At 45.6% G+C, this 15,592-nt stretch overlaps 1 protein-coding gene across 8 annotated transcripts in view; it reads left to right on the top strand.

Moving 5' to 3' along the window:
* The first annotated feature begins 8,366 nt into the window (after nt 1–8,366).
* Nucleotides 8,367–15,592, top strand: part of LOC129008362 (RNA-binding protein 4) — a 30,203-nt gene continuing 22,977 nt past the window's right edge. For 2 of the 8 annotated variants that reach the window (XR_010127678.1, XM_054440536.2), the window contains exons 1-2: nt 8,367–9,058; nt 9,858–10,281. Coding sequence is in view for 7 of the 8 variants with exons in the window: in XM_054440536.2 (XP_054296511.1) it covers nt 9,870–10,281 (412 nt within the window). In the remaining variant the exon portion in view is untranslated. Of the gene's footprint in view, nt 9,059–9,857; nt 10,282–13,630; nt 14,322–15,592 lie in introns of all 8 variants that reach the window. The other 6 variants (XM_054440530.2, XM_054440531.2, XM_063671683.1 and 3 more) reach the window with 6 other exon arrangements.

The raw sequence follows: 15,592 nt of genomic DNA, 5'->3' as shown, positions 1-15,592 counted from the left end.
AGTTTATATGAATAATTATTGATAGGCAAATGGTAGGTAAGGAGGGAGAAGATGTGGCAGTAATCCCAGGTAGTTAAATTTTTTGGAGAAATGATTTGATTTAAAAACCGACTTGGGGCAGGTGTCATGGCTCACGTTTGTAATCCTAGCACTTTGGGAGGCTGGGGTGTTCGGATCCTTTTGAGTCCAGGAGTTCAAGACCAGCCTGGGCTACATGGGTAAACTTCATCTCTACAAAAAATAAAAAACTAGCCGGCCGTGGTGGTACATACCAGTAGTGCCTGTAGTCCAGCTGAGGCTGGAGGATCTCTTGAGCCTGGGAGGTGGAGTTTGCAGTGAGCTAAGATCATGCCACTGCACTCCAGCCTGGGCAAGAGTGAAACCCCGTCTGAGAAAAACATAAAAGCAACAACAAAAAAGTAAACTGACTTGGTATAGACAAGAGTGACTGTTGTCTCTTTAATCAGTTTAAGTTTTTTTTAATTTTTTTTAAATTTTTTTTTTTTTAAAGAGGGTCTCACTATGTTGCCTAGGCTACACTTGAACACATGGCTCAAGTGATCTTCCTACCTCAGGCTCCCAAGTAGCTGGGACTACAGGAGGTTTCCTGAATTTGAATCCTGGCTCTCCCTCTTCTTGGCTGTGTGATCTTGGACATACTAGGAACGCTGCCTCTGTTTTGTTACCTATAAAATGAGGATAATAACTAACTACAATAAATTAAATATATTAATACAACAAACTAAATTTATATTAGTGTAGCCAACACAATTATATTAATCTTCATAGCAACTCACATGCGTTAGCTATTTCTTTTTTTAAGATGGAGTCTTGCTCTTGTCGCCCAGGCAGGAGTACAGTGGCGTGATTTCAGCTCACTGCAGCCTCTGCCTCCTGGGTTCAAGTGATTCTCCTGCCTCAGCCTCTTGAGTAGATGGGATTACAGGCGCCCGCTACCATGCCCAGCTAATTTTTGTATTTTTAGTAGAGACAGGATTTCACTATGTTGGCCAGGCTGGTCTTGAACTCCTGACCTCAGGTGATCCACTTGCCTTGGCCTCCCAAAGTGCTGGGATTGCAGGTGTGAGCCACCATGCTCTGCCAACATTAGCTATTTCTTTTTTTTTTTTTTGAGACGGAGTCTTGCTCTGTCGCCCAGGCTGGAGTGCAGTGGTGCGATGTCTGCTCACTACAAGCTCCGCCTCCCAGGTTCATGCCATTCTCCTGCCTCAGCCTCCCGAGTAGCTGGGACTACAGGTGCCCGCCACCTTGCCTGGCTAATTTTTGTATTTTTGGTAGAGATGGGGTTTCACCGTGTTAGCTAGGATGGTCTCGATCTCCTGACCTCGTGATCCGCCCGCCTTGGCCTCCCAAAGTGCTGGGATTACAGGCGTGAGCCACTGCGCCCGGCCAACATTAGCTATTTCTAAACCTATGTTGGAAATGTGGGAGTTGAGGCTGTTGGTTAAGTGACTATTCTTTTTTTTTTTTTTTTTTGATATGGAGTCTTGTATCACTCAGGGAGGAGTGCAGTGGTGTGATACTGGCTCACTGCAACCTCCTCCTGGGTTCAAGCAATTCTGCCTCAGCCTCCTGAGTAGCTAGGACTACAGGGATGCACCACTACACCCAGCTAATTTTTCTCTTTTTAGTAGAGATGGGGTTTTACCATATTGGCCAGGCTGGTCTCGAACTCCTGACCTCAAATGATCCTCCCACTCAGCCTCTCAGAGTGCTGGGATTACGGGTGTGAGCCACCATGCCTGGCCATTCTTAAGATCAAATGGCTACAAAGTTGGTGGCTCAAGGAACTGAACCAGACATTGGAACCATCTAGGGCTTTGTTTATAATCGTTATGCTATACGTCTGTTGGGAGAGCCAAATGAGAACATGTGACACGTGTATATAGTCACTTCTCATGAAATGTTAGCCATCTCATATAAATGAGTTAGAACATTCTGGGGACACTGGGATGGCCTAGTAGAGCAGCACACAGCTGATCCAAAGATTTTGGATATAGGTGTGAGTGCAGCACATACTTTTAATAGTGAAGGCAGTGAATATTTTAATTAGCGGTACCTAGAAGTGATTTGGCTACTGTACCACATCAATTTTGGCCACCTCCAGTCTCTAGCAATACTATTTTGTGTCCTGGGAGCAATTCTTGTGGATAGGGAGAAGAAAGGTTATTCATAGTGTAGGGGACTTTCAAAGACATTAAGGAAGGCCAAGAGGTTGTCATTGGCTGTAGGATTGGAGGCCTAGGAAGCCTTCTGCCTGATTCGCATTGAACGTCCTTGGAGAATACTGGATTTTTAGTTTGCACCCTTAGCAGAACTGTAACTCATTTCTGGACCAGGAGCCAGAGTTATTTATTAGATGTATAAGTTATATTAAGATGTTTAAGTTACATACTTGTCCTTGAGCCTGTAAAACTCAGATTGGACTGGGCATGGTGGCTCACGCCTGTAATCCCAGCACTTTGGGAGGCTGAGGCAGGCAGATCACCTGAGGTCAGGAGTGCAAGACCAGCCTGGCCAACATGGTGAAACCCTATCTGTACTAAAAATACAAAAAATTAGCCAGGCATGGTGGCGTGTGCCTGTAATCCCAGCTGCTCGGGAGGCTGAGGCATAAGAATCGCTTGAACCTGGGAGGCAGAGGTTGCAGTGAGCCAAGATTGAGGCGCTGTACTCCAGCCTGGGCGGCAGAGTGAGACTGCATCTTAAAAAAAGAAAAAAAAACTCATACAGATTGCATTTTTATGTCTAAGTAGTTTTCACTGTCACCAGTGTTTACCCCTAAATTTGTATTTGTCCCTCATTTCCAAGAGTCTCATCTCTTATTTCTCAGTTATATTTCTGTGTACACTGCCCTTTTTATTGAAGATTGGCAGCCAGATTACATATTTATTCTTGGCTCTGAAAAAATGTCAGCTTTCTAGATGACTGGACAAGTCACTTTACCTCTGAGGAGCTTGGTAGCCTAGTCAGCAAATTAAGAATCACCAAAATAGCATCTAACGTATTCCAGACAAGGTGCTTTTATTTACTTATTTTAATTTTTTCAGATGGCCTCTCTGGTTGCTGAGGCTGGATGGAGTGCAGTGGCATGATCTTGGCTCACTGCAGCCTCTGCCTCCTGAGCTCAGGTGATTTTCCCACCTCAGCCTCCCAAGTGGCTGGAACTACAGGTGTGCACCACCACACCCAGCTAAGTTTTTTGTATTTTTAATAGAGACGGTTTCTCCATGTTGCCCAGGCTGGCCTTGAACTCCACCCACCTTGACGTCCCAAAGTGCCGGGATTACAGGCATGAGACACCGTGCCCTACCAACAAGATGGTTTTAAAACATCCCTTTTGCCAGGTATGGTGGCTAACGCCTGTAATTCCAGCACTTTGGGAGGCTGAGGCGGGTGGATCACCAGAGGTCTGGAGTTCGACACCAGCCTGGCCAGCATGGCAAAACCTCTCTTTTACTAAATATACAAAATTAGCCAGGCGTGGTGGCGCATGCCTGTAATTTCAGCTACTTAGGAGGCTGAGGCAGGAGAATCCCTTGAATCCCGGAGGTAGAGGTTTTCTGTGAGCCGAGGTAGTGCCATTGCACTCCAGCCTGGGCAACAAGTGCAAAACTTCTTCTCAAATAAATAAATAAAACATCTCTTTTGATGTCATTCTTTGTAGTTGAGCTGGTAAGGCAGAGGATTTGGATCAGATCTCTTTAATTGGCCTTTATTTATTTATTTATTTATTTTTTTGAGACAGAGTTTTGCTCTTGTTGCCCAGGCTGGAGTGTAGTGGTGTGATCTCGGCTCACTGCAACTTACGCCTCCTGGGTTCAAATGATTCTCCCTGACTCAGACTCCCTAGTAGCTGGGATTACAGGCATGCGCCACCACGCCCGGCTAATTTTGTTTTTTTTTTTTGAGATGGAGTCTCGCTGTCGCCCAGGCTGGAATGCAGTGGCGCGATCTCGGCTCGCTGCAGGCTCTGCCCCCCGGGGTTCACGCCATTCTCCTGCTTCAGCCTCCCGAGTAGCTGGGACTACAGGCGCCCGCCACCTCGCCCGGCTAATTTTTTGTATTTTTAGTAGAGACGGGGTTTCACTATGTTAGCCAAGGATAGTCTCGATCTCCTGACCTCGTGATCCGCCCACCTCGGCCTCCCAAAGTGCTGGGATTACAGGTGTGAGCCACCACACCCGGCCTTTTTTTTTTTTTTTTTTTTTAGTAGAGACGAGGTTTCTCCATGTTGGTCAGGCTGGTCCCGAACTCCCGACCTCAGGTGATCTGCCCATCTCGGCCTCCCAAAGTGATGGGATTACAGGCATGAGCCACTGCGCCCAGACTAATTGGCCTTTTAGTTAAAAATATTTTATTTTTTTTAAGGGGTAAGCATTAAGTTCCTGTAGTACTCAGTAAAATACAGGTAGGTGTATATCAGTATGAAGACACTTGAACTACAAACTTCTCTACCTAAAGCTTCATTTTGTTCCAGTTGTCAAAGTGGTGATCAAAATCTGTTAGCTTGGGTTACCTCTGGCTGTTGGGTACCTGCTTTTCTGTTTGAGGAAGACTGGAACATGTACTAGGTGATGAGTAAAGGTGTATGTTTTCAGTACTGATAAGTGTCCAGGTTTTTAACCTGATAGTGACTGAAGATCCGAAGTCATTTCCCTCCTTTTGGCTATCAAGAAGTTAACTCATACATTCATTCATTTACTTGTTAACTTAGTCAACAAATATTTGAGGGTCTTAACATGTGCCAAGTACAGTTCTAACACTGAGGATATAATATAGAATTAATAATACGCTTTTTTAGAATAAGTATAGGATTTCAAGTGGTAGTAAGTATTCAGAAAGACAACATGGAGTCATAGGATAGAGTTCCAAGGTTAGGGTTGGGGTGGGTGATGTTTTTAGATTGGTGGCCAGTGTAAGAACCTGAATAAAGAATATTCTAGTCTAAATGAGCTTGGGATAAGGCCAGTATGTCTGAAGGGAGCACAGTTGGTGGTCAAGGGCGGTGGTTGTTAGAAACATATTGGGAAATTCCGGCAAGAACCAGATTGGGGTAAGGTCTTACGGTGCAAGGAGAGGAGTTTGAATTTCTTTCTTTTTTTTTTTTTTGAGATGGAGTTTCGCTCTTGTAGCCCAGGCTGGAGTGCAGTGGCGCGATTTGTAGCCCAGGCTGGAGTGCAATGGGGCGATCTCGGCTCACAGCAACCTCCGCCTCCCGGGTTCAAGCCATTTTCCTGGGCCTCAGGCTTCGGAGTAGCTGGGATTACAGGCATGCGCCACCACGTCCGGCTAATTTTGTATTTTTAGTAGAGACAGGGTTTCTCCATGTTGGTCAGGCTGGTATCGAACTCTGGACCTCAGGTAATCCACCTGCCTCAGCCTCCCAAAGTGCTGGGATTACAGGCGTGAGCCTGGCCACTTGAATTTATTTCAGTTGCCTTAAAAAAAAAAAAAAAAAAACGAGGCCAGACGCGGTGGCTCACGCCTGTAATCTCAACACTTTGGGAGGCCAAGGTGGGCGGATCATGAGGTCAGGAGACCAGCCTGACCAACATGGTGAAACTCCGTCTCTACTAAAAATACAAAAATTAGCCAGCTGTGGAAGTCTGCGCCTGTAATTCCAGCTACTTGGGAGGCCGAGGCAGAAGAATCGCTTGAACCTGGGAGGCCGAGATTGCACCACTGCACTCCAGCCTTGGCGACAGAGTGAGACTCCATGTCAAAAAAAAAAAAAATTAAAGCCAAGTCTGGGCATGTAATCTCAGGCCTGTAATCTCAACACTTTTGAGAGGCTGAGGTGGGAGGATTATTTTTGCGCCCAGGAGTTCAAGACCAGCCTGAGCAACATACAGACCTCATCTCCCAAAAATTAAAAAAAAGTTAGCCATGTGTGGTAGCACACACCTGTAATCCCAGCTACTTGGGAGGCAGAGACAGGAGAAACACTTGAGCCCGGGAGATCAAGGCTTTAGTGACCTGTGATTGTGACACCGCACTCCAGCCTGGGTGACAGCATGACTTGGTCTCTTAAAAAAAAAAAAGCAGGAAATTTATTGGCTATTATCCAGCCTTTTTTCTAAATTAAACCACCCCAAGTACTATTCTCATCATCCTTGCTTATTATATGTTACAATTGCCATAGTTTTGTGGGTTTTGTTTGTTTTTGAGACGGAGTCTCACTCTGTTGCCCAGGCTGGAGTGCAGTGGCGTGATCTCAGCTCACTGCAACCTCCGCCCCCAGGGTTCAAGCAATTCTCCTGCCTCAGCCTTCCTGGTAACTGGGATTACAGGCGCGTGCCACCATGCCTGGTTAATTTTTTTGTATTTTTAGTAGAGACAGGGTTTCACCATGTTGGACAGGCTGGTTTCGAACTCCTAACCTCAGGTGATCTGCCCACCTCGGCCTCCCAAAGTGCTGGGATTACAGGCGTGAGCCACCGTGCCCGGCCGAGAGGATTGCTTTTGAGCGCAGGCATTTCAGACCAGTCTGGGCAACAAAGAGTTTGTCTCTATAATAAATTAAAAAAATAGCGAGGCCTGGTGGCAGACACCTGTAGTCCCAGCTACTTGGGAGGCTGAGGAGTTCCAGGCTGCAATGAGCTATGGATAGTGCCACTGTACTCCAGTCTGGGTGACATTGCAAGAACTGTCTCAAAGGCAGGGAGATTATTTAATGTGGTTCATTCAGGATGAGCTTGTAGTAAAATGTTACATAGCTAACTAGACCTAGTTGGGTTTCAGAGGTCAAATCAAGTAATTAGGTTTTGGGCTGCATGCAGAGGTGGTTAGTAGTTTTGATGTCTGCACACTGGGCTTGAACTGTGATCCTGAGATTTATGTTCCCAGTCTCCTTCAATCTGGAGAGATTATTACTTACAATGAGTTGATCCTTGTTATACTTTGGTATTTTGGAAGGAAGTTTTATCCCCAAACATGTTGAGACAAGAGATCTAACTGAAGGAGATGAGAGGATTTCTATACCATATGCGTTACCTTCTAATGCTGGCCACCTCTGAAGGGCACGTGGCAGCTGAGACGAAATTGATTTTCTTCATCACTGATCCCGTGGCCTTTACACAGGCTCAGAGGTGCATCAGAATCCACAATGAAGTGGACAAGATTAGTGACCAACACATCTGTAAATGTTATATTTTCTTTTTTTAGTTCCCTACCTTTTTCTACCCTAGGATAAATTATTGACCACTTTTCTGCAGTCAGATTCCTGAATCATGTTGGGTTTTTTTTTTTTTAGTTTCACTCTTGTCCAGGCCAGAGTGCACTGGCACAGTCTTGCCTCACTGCAACCTCTGCCTCCCGGGTTCAAGCGATTCTCCTGCCTCAGCCTCCTGAGTAGCAGGGATTACAGGGGCCTGCCACCATGTTCGGCTAATTTTTGTATTTTTAGTAGAGATGGGTTTCACCATGTTGGCTAGGCTGGTCTTGAACTCCTGACCTCAGGTGATCCGCCCGCCTCGGCTTCCCAGAGTGCTGGGATTACAGGCGTGAGCCACCGCACCCGGCCCTCGTGTTGGGTTTTAAAACCCACTTTTTTTTTTTTCCCCCCTCAAACTCTGACTTCACCTTTCTCTTTATGAAACCTTTCTCTTTTTGGGGCGGGGGTGGTGGTGAAGAAGCTGCTTTGGATGGTGGTGTGTGGTACTTGTGTCATCTTCACTCCTGATGATCCCTTTCCTCATAAACTCTGCACTGCTTTTAGCCTGTTTTGTTCGTGTTATAAGTTCTTCCATCCAGTCCCTGCACTCCACCTTTTAACCCTTTTCAAAAGCTGCTTTGCAAAGGGTCTTGACTAAAGTTGCTTGCTTAATGAATATGAAGCAGCCTAAGGATTAGAGAAAACGAGGCAGCAGCTGGACCCTCTGGAGAATGTTACTTTGTATTTTGTTTACAGCTGGTTGTGACTAAGCTCTTTCCTCTAAAGTCGGTTCTAGGGGATTAAAACAGCTCTGGCTGATGGCGCCCAATAAAATAAAACAAAAAAACCTTTGCTGCTCCAGTTTTTTCTCAGGGTGGGGTCGGGGTATACTTTCAATCTCCATGGTCACAGAAAGGTTTCTTCATCGCGGACCCTGGGAGGCTGGTTCCCAGAGGGAACTTGTCCTCAGCGTCTCCTGGACAGTGCAACCTCCTGCCGGGCCTACTTCTGGAAGGCCATTACAGAGGTCATTTCACCACCTGTGAGAGGTTTGATTTTGGGGGAGCTCCGGGACTCTCAAGGCTACAGTGTGGACTACTGGCCCAAGGAGAAGGTTGGTTTCCTGAGGTGGTGGTGGGTGGGTGGGGTGGTGGGGGTCTTCGTTGTTTTTCTTCCCTGGCATGTGCCTGCATAAGCTATTTCCACAGAGTCCTGGCCGCGAGGGGGGTGGTGCTTGGGAGGTTAGAGGGAGACACCTAGAGTGAACGGCGAAATGGAGCACAGAATACCGTCTGGCTGTGCACGTGGAGGTGGCGAAATGTGGAAGCTTAACGAAGTTGGCGCCATGAAGCTAAAGACTGCTACCCCAGGGCTCTACCTCGCTCCGCCTAATGGCGGGCCGCACCCCGCCGGCGAAGCCCACGTTTGTAGGTCCGCCCTCACGCTGATCTCTTGCCCAATCAGCGAGTTCGAGGTTGGTGTCCATTGGCTTTCGCATAAAAGCTCCGAGGTTACAGACGTTTCCACCTCTTGCCGGCCTCTTAGGTAATTGGCGTCCGTGGTAACCAATCAGGAAGAGGATCTGCGGGAACGCCGGCCTTTTACTTTCTTGAGTGGCCAATCCGGTTGTAGTCTCACCTCCCCCCTCTACCCAGAGCCACTGCTGCGGCCGCCGCCATTTTAGCGTTTTGTCAGAAGCGTCCGCGCCGCGAGGAGGAGGCCCTGCTGGTTTCTGTGCGGGTGAGACTCCGAGCCCTTCCACTGCCTTTCTTGTACTCTGTGAAATCTTACCTCACTCCCTTGGGCTTCGGGCGTGTCCTGGTAGGTTCGCAGCCTCCACACCCGTCACTGAGAGCCGACCTCGGTCCTCGGCATTGCGCGGTAAGCCGGGAGCAGCCCTTCCCCCACCGCCCCCTGAGAATACCTTGCTTTTTTTCGCCCACCCTGTCCCGCGCCCGGCGTGGCTGCTCTTGGAAGCCTCGAGATTTCCACTGGGATAACCCCCTTTCCCTTATACCTGCCAGTTACATCCCCGTTTCGGGAATTTCTCGGGCCGTGAGACATCGTCTGGTTAATGAATCTGAAGCTCTCTTCCGCGGCCACGCATTTCAGTGTTCGGCAGGAGCTAGGACGGTGCCCCGAGAGAGGCGTTCCCCACTCCAGTACTTCCTTTATCTTCCACTCCTCGCTGTCTGATCCGAGTCGCGCGTTCACTACTTCCAAAGGAAACTCAAATGTAGCTATTACAAGGCCCATTTTCCCGGAAATGATGGCTGCTTTGGTTCCTACGTGAGGAAAAAGCCTGTTGATAATTTCAGGCAGGCAGTCAGCAAGCCTAGTTGAGTTTTGTTTTCTGTTGTTCTAGTGGATAGAAAAGCCCAGTACCCCCATTTCTTCATATACTGTCTTTCATGCCCATTTCTGTTGGAAGGTATCGGTTGTTATCAAACCCTTTGTCTACTAAGGACCTCCCTATTGCAGACGTCTTATTCTTACAGGTTCATGGCGGCTACTATAGCAGGCCTTAGTTCACTCCCACTTCCCTTTGATTATTGTGTGGAGGTGTGTGTGCAGGCGTGTGAGAGAGAAAACTGGAAATATACATTAGAGTGAAAGTCGTTTTTTGTGAACGGATGTGGGCCTGAGGTCTTTTGTCAGATGTCTTGTTTTTTTCTCCCAGGCTCTTGTCAGGATGGTGAAGCTGTTCATCGGAAACCTGCCCCGGGAGGCTACAGAGCAGGAGATTCGCTCACTCTTCGAGCAGTATGGGAAGGTGCTGGAATGTGACATCATTAAGAATTACGGCTTTGTGCACATAGAAGACAAGACGGCAGCTGAGGATGCCATACGCAACCTGCACCATTACAAGCTTCATGGGGTGAACATCAACGTGGAAGCCAGCAAGAATAAGAGCAAAACCTCAACAAAGTTGCATGTGGGCAACATCAGTCCCACCTGCACCAATAAGGAGCTTCGAGCCAAGTTTGAGGAGTATGGTCCGGTCATCGAATGTGACATCGTGAAAGATTATGCCTTCGTACACATGGAACGGGCAGAGGATGCAGTGGAGGCCATCAGGGGCCTTGATAACACAGAGTTTCAAGGTGAACCACCCTCTTTGGGTAGAGGGCCGAACACAAGGCTATGTTCAGAAAATGGTTGGATAAGTAAAAGAAGAGGTTTGGTAAAGATAACAGTTGTTGGCTGGCTGGTGATGAAGAAATAAGTATGGGTGATGGACTTCTTAAGATGTAGGGTGCATGGGACTTAGGGGCTTTACCTTAGGCAAATGTCTCCTGGAGAAAAGCCACTCGCCTTTTATTTGGAGTCCCTATGGCTTTTGTGCTCATCAGTGCAGAAATCCTTTCTGAAGGCTTTCTGAGTTACTGGGCCTTTTTTTTTATTTTTTAGTTTTTTGTAGTAGAACACAGTTCAGAGTTCCTCACTCTGAATTTATTGTCCTCAGCACAGGATCAGAATTCTGCGTTTTACATGAAGAACCTTGCAAAAACATGTCAAGCAACACTTTTATAGGAGCAGAATCCTTGTTAAGCTGTCTTACCTTACACAAACTCTTTAAAGGGTTACAGCTCTTGTTGCTTTCATATTATACCTGTACCAAGGGATTGTATTTTGAGTATAAGGCCACTCTACAATTACAAGGCTGATTTTAGGACTTCCTGGGGAGGAGGCACTGGGGTTTTAGGGGCAGTAATGACTGTCTTTTCTTTGGTTTGGGGGGCTTTATAAGATTTTGGTGAATAGAGCATTTAGATTTGTGTTATCTTGGAGTCTTAACCAAATGAATTTTTTGTGCCTGGAGGGCAGCATGGGTGATGATGTGGATTGTCACTTCATTTGGAAGCATCTCAAATCCCTAGCATTTTGAATGCCTACATGTTGCTCAAAGGAAATGCTTGTTTTAGAGCATTTTGGATTTTGAATTTTCAGATTTGGGATGCTAAAATGGTACGTATAACGCAAATATTCCAAAATCTGAGGTCTGAAGCAACAGTGGCAATTCAGGGGTGGTGATCATGGTGAGTTGCTATCTGAACTCATCTCTCACCTCCTTTGGGTTCCCAGTATCAAAAAGAGTGGTGTCCTTTTTTAGCTTAATTAAGCAGGACTGAACAAAAATAATAAATTTAAAAAAGCCTTATCCAAATTATGGAGTATTCCCGTGACTCCTTGCTATATTTCAGACCTGTGTTCTGACAGTGTAGTTGCTGATTCTTTTTCTGGGTACTCCCCTTGTTAAGAGTCATTACTGCTGCCTTTGGCATCCATTTCCCTTAAATTTGGGCTTTTTTAGAGCTGAGGGTCTGATCATTATTTCCCCTAGTAATGGGTGCCCTGTGTCATGGGCATTGCTGTGCGTTAGTAAAGAAAAGTGACACAGGTGTCTCAGGTCTAGTTTGCTTTTTTTTTTTTAATTGGCAAGTTGAGAATTATTTTGTCAACTTAATTGAGAGCAAAGGCTGCTCTTGTGGAGGGTTTGTGGTGTGATACCTAATCTTTGGACTGTTTCCCACACTTCAGCCCAGTCAGAAGAGGTGGTGTCTGCTTGTAGCAGTTAGGTTTAAGGAGAGGACAGTGTGGTCTTGATTCAGGACAAATTATCCTTAAGTAAAACTCTGGGTGTCTGAACCCCAGGTCACCTGACACTAACCTATGCTTAGTTATTTTTACCTTATTTTATGTAATATTGGCGTTTCTCATTTCTTAATACTGTTCTGGTAGAGTTATAGATGTATATTGATGAGCAGTAGTTATCAGGGTGGTCTTTTTTCCTTTCCGTTTCTCAGTGTTGGGTATCTTCTCTATTGCTTGCCCACTTAAAATCTCTTTTAGATATTTTTTAAAATTTAATTTTTTTTTCTGGCATTAGAACCAACAGATCCTTAGATTAAGGCGTTTATTAATGATCTTTATGTCTGGAATGTACACAGTTGCTTTCTTAGTTGCACTTGTTTTCTCTGGTTTTGTTAGGTGCCAAAGTAGCCCCCTGGGCAAATGCCAGAGACAAGCTAGCACTTTAAGGCACTTAAGTGCATAATTGCGTATCTACTCTCTTTTAATAACCTGCAACCTAAACTTCCAGCTGTGTAGACCTCCTTGATATTTTGTTCCTTCCACCCCCGTTTCTCTATTGTGTTTTCTGGTCTCCCAGAATCTAACATTAATTTTGCAAGGAAAATTGTGTGTTTACCACTTTGTCTAATGTTAGAGGATCCATCTGTTGACTCTCCCTTGCTTTTGGCCATTTACTCCTTTGACAGGTATATGTTTAGGTGAATCATAACTAATTTCATTGGGAAGTTTTTGCAGGATTTGTATCTCTTCTGAATTTTGCTTACCAATAAGCTGGCAGATCATGTTAGGTGGAAATGGCTTCTGTAGAGACTTACTAAAACTTAGTTTTAACTTTTCTAGAAAAGTTTCTGCTTTTATCACATTTTCAGAAGTAATACTTTTCATTTCCAGAATGCAAATTTTAATTTTCAGGAAAAATATTAGGTGTATGTTCTTAGTTACGCTCTCAGATATGTAGTTTCAGAAGTACTTTGATTCTGCTTAAAGTACTTTAAAGTACTTTAAAACTGCTGAGCAGTTTGGTCCACTGAGTAGTATAACTAGTTATTCTCCACTTTCCTCAGCCACCTTTTCTTCCATGTTTTTTACAGTATTCTAAAATTTCAGGCATTTGAGAACAATCTGTCCTGTTTTTGCCCTGTTTGCCTTTGACCCTAGTAGAGGGTCACTAAAATTAACTGTCAGATTGTAAAGAATCCTCGTTAAAGCAATAATCAGAACCAGCAGTTTAAAGGGCCCAGTTAAGGGAGAAGGCTGTCCTTCAACTTGTTGTGCCCCTCTGTCTCCCTAGTTCATGAGGGTTTTTCCAGAGATGTACTTTGGGATTTGCTTGCCACATTCAGCCGTGGATTGAGTCTAGATCATTCTTTAATCTTTAATAGTGGTAATCATTGGAGTCTTTTATTCGATTCTTTTAAATTTTTTGAGGAGGGTGGAGAACTGGCCTTTACTTACATTCCCTTGCTTAATGAAAATCCGTCTTGCTAGTAAGGATTGGAGGTGTCAGAAAAGACTTGGGCACTCTTTCTTTCTTTGACTTCTTTTGACTTTGAGCCGCTGTTTGGAGATGATTTTTACCTGTTTGGAGATGATTTGAGCAAGAGTAGTTTATTTCTTAAGCATTTAAACTGTTGTTATAGCTGGAATATTTCTTCATCTAAGTGATCTTTTCCTGAAATTAGGTCATTATACTGAATCTATATGTTGAGTCTTTTTTTTTCCTTTTTATCTTTTCGTAAAGATGAGTCCTGCATTAGAATTGTCTAGATAAAGCCATTGCTATGACCAGTGTCTGGGGTAGGGGCTGGGGCTATGACTAAGAGTGATAGCAACCCTTCTTGCGTCTGTTTCTTCAAGGCAAACGAATGCACGTGCAGTTGTCCACCAGCCGGCTTAGGACTGCGCCCGGGATGGGAGACCAGAGCGGCTGCTATCGGTGCGGGAAAGAGGGGCACTGGTCCAAAGAGTGTCCGATAGATCGTTCAGGCCGCGTGGCAGACTTGACCGAGCAATATAATGAGCAATACGGAGCAGTGCGTACGCCTTACACCATGAGCTATGGGGATTCATTGTATTACAACAACGCGTACGGAGCGCTCGATGCCTACTACAAGCGCTGCCGTGCTGCCCGGTCCTATGAGGCAGTGGCAGCTGCAGCTGCCTCCGTGTATAATTACGCAGAGCAGACCCTGTCCCAGCTGCCACAAGTCCAGAATACAGCCATGGCCAGTCACCTCACCTCCACCTCTCTCGATCCCTACGATAGACACCTGTTGCCGACCTCAGGAGCTGCTGCCACAGCTGCTGCTGCAGCAGCAGCCGCTGCTGCTGTTACTGCAGCTTCCACTTCATATTACGGGCGGGATCGGAGCCCCCTGCGTCGCGCTACAGCCCCAGTCCCCACTGTTGGAGAGGGCTACGGTTACGGGCATGAGAGTGAGTTGTCCCAAGCTTCAGCAGCCGCGCGGAATTCTCTGTACGACATGGCCCGGTATGAGCGGGAGCAGTATGCGGATCGGGCGCGGTACTCAGCCTTTTAAAGCTTGAGGTGAGAGGGGTGGGGTGTTCCCTCTTCTGGTTTTGCCATCCCTCCTGCAGCCTAAAGGGCTCCAATTAGGCTGCCCTGCTTGCTTGCTTTTGCAGGGTTAGGGGAAGGTTACTAGGATGGCTCACAGGCTAGAGAGAAGTCCTAACTGCTTAACTTTAAAATACATAGAGTTCCTTGGCCCTCATGGCTATTTTTCAGGGCTTCTGGTAGTGGGAGTCAATTTGATTCTATTTGTGCCTAGAAAAATAAAGAATGATGTGCTGGTGAATCTTGGGTCACCTATGTACTATACTATAATTGAACCTTATCTGGGGACCCACACGTTCAGGCTCAGGTGTTTTGTTTCTTAGAGCCTTTGTTAAGTTTCCTAGGTGTGCGACATTCCTAAGGTCTTCAAGTTTCCTGTTCTGTTTTGTGCTGTGTGAAAGTTCTGATATGACCCCTGATGATAAAGTCCATAACTGTAGTTAACTGGTCATCACTGCTCAGGTCCCAGTTACTAAGAAGACTACCAAAATGGCATCATCTTAATCTTGAAGCGTATTTCTGACATTCCTGAACCGTTCAGCCCTTATGAGTTTTATAGAACTTATTTGATGGTAAGTTGGGGTAGAGAGAAATACAAAACTTATCTTTTATAAAGTTCCACAAGGAAGTCTGGGCATAGATGCTAACACTCACCTTCTCTGCCCAGCTCAGATTTATACCCTGAATAGAGTGCCCACTCCATTGCTGTATCTTTCAGTCTGTCCTATAACAGCCCCGCCTGTCACTTACTTAGGGTTTTTTTTTTTTTTTTTAAGTAACTATTCCCACAGTTCTAGTTTTGACATCATCTACTTTCTCAGGGTATATGTTTTAAGAATGCAGGCACACCTGTTAATTTTACTCCTTTGGTAATGTTGAAATCCAGGGTTGGGAGTTTTGCCATAAGCAAATCACTCCCTTCTTCATCTTCTCATTAGCTGTTTTGGGCATTTAATACTCTTGAGCCAGCAGCTCTACCCTGAGTCCCCTGGCTTTTTCCACTGTCATACATTTTGAGCCCCATGATCCATTTGGCTCTCCTTGAATACATTCTCTTCTGATACTTGCCAGCTTTGGGCTCTAGGTGTTTGAGATTATTGTTGTACTTAAGGGTAAATCTCAATGCCCTTAGTTTTGAATAGCTCCCAGTGTGTCCCAGACATTACCATTGATCCTTAATTATAGTAACAGTGTGTGAGTGATAGATAACTGTCATCTTTGCAGTTAGGGCAGAAGGTACGTGG

The sequence above is a fragment of the Pongo pygmaeus genome, chromosome 9 (genome assembly GCF_028885625.2).
Source record: "Pongo pygmaeus isolate AG05252 chromosome 9, NHGRI_mPonPyg2-v2.0_pri, whole genome shotgun sequence".
Lineage (NCBI taxonomy): Eukaryota > Metazoa > Chordata > Mammalia > Primates > Hominidae > Pongo > Pongo pygmaeus.
Note: the sequence above shows the minus strand (reverse complement) of the source record. Positions and strands in the feature narration are given on the sequence as shown.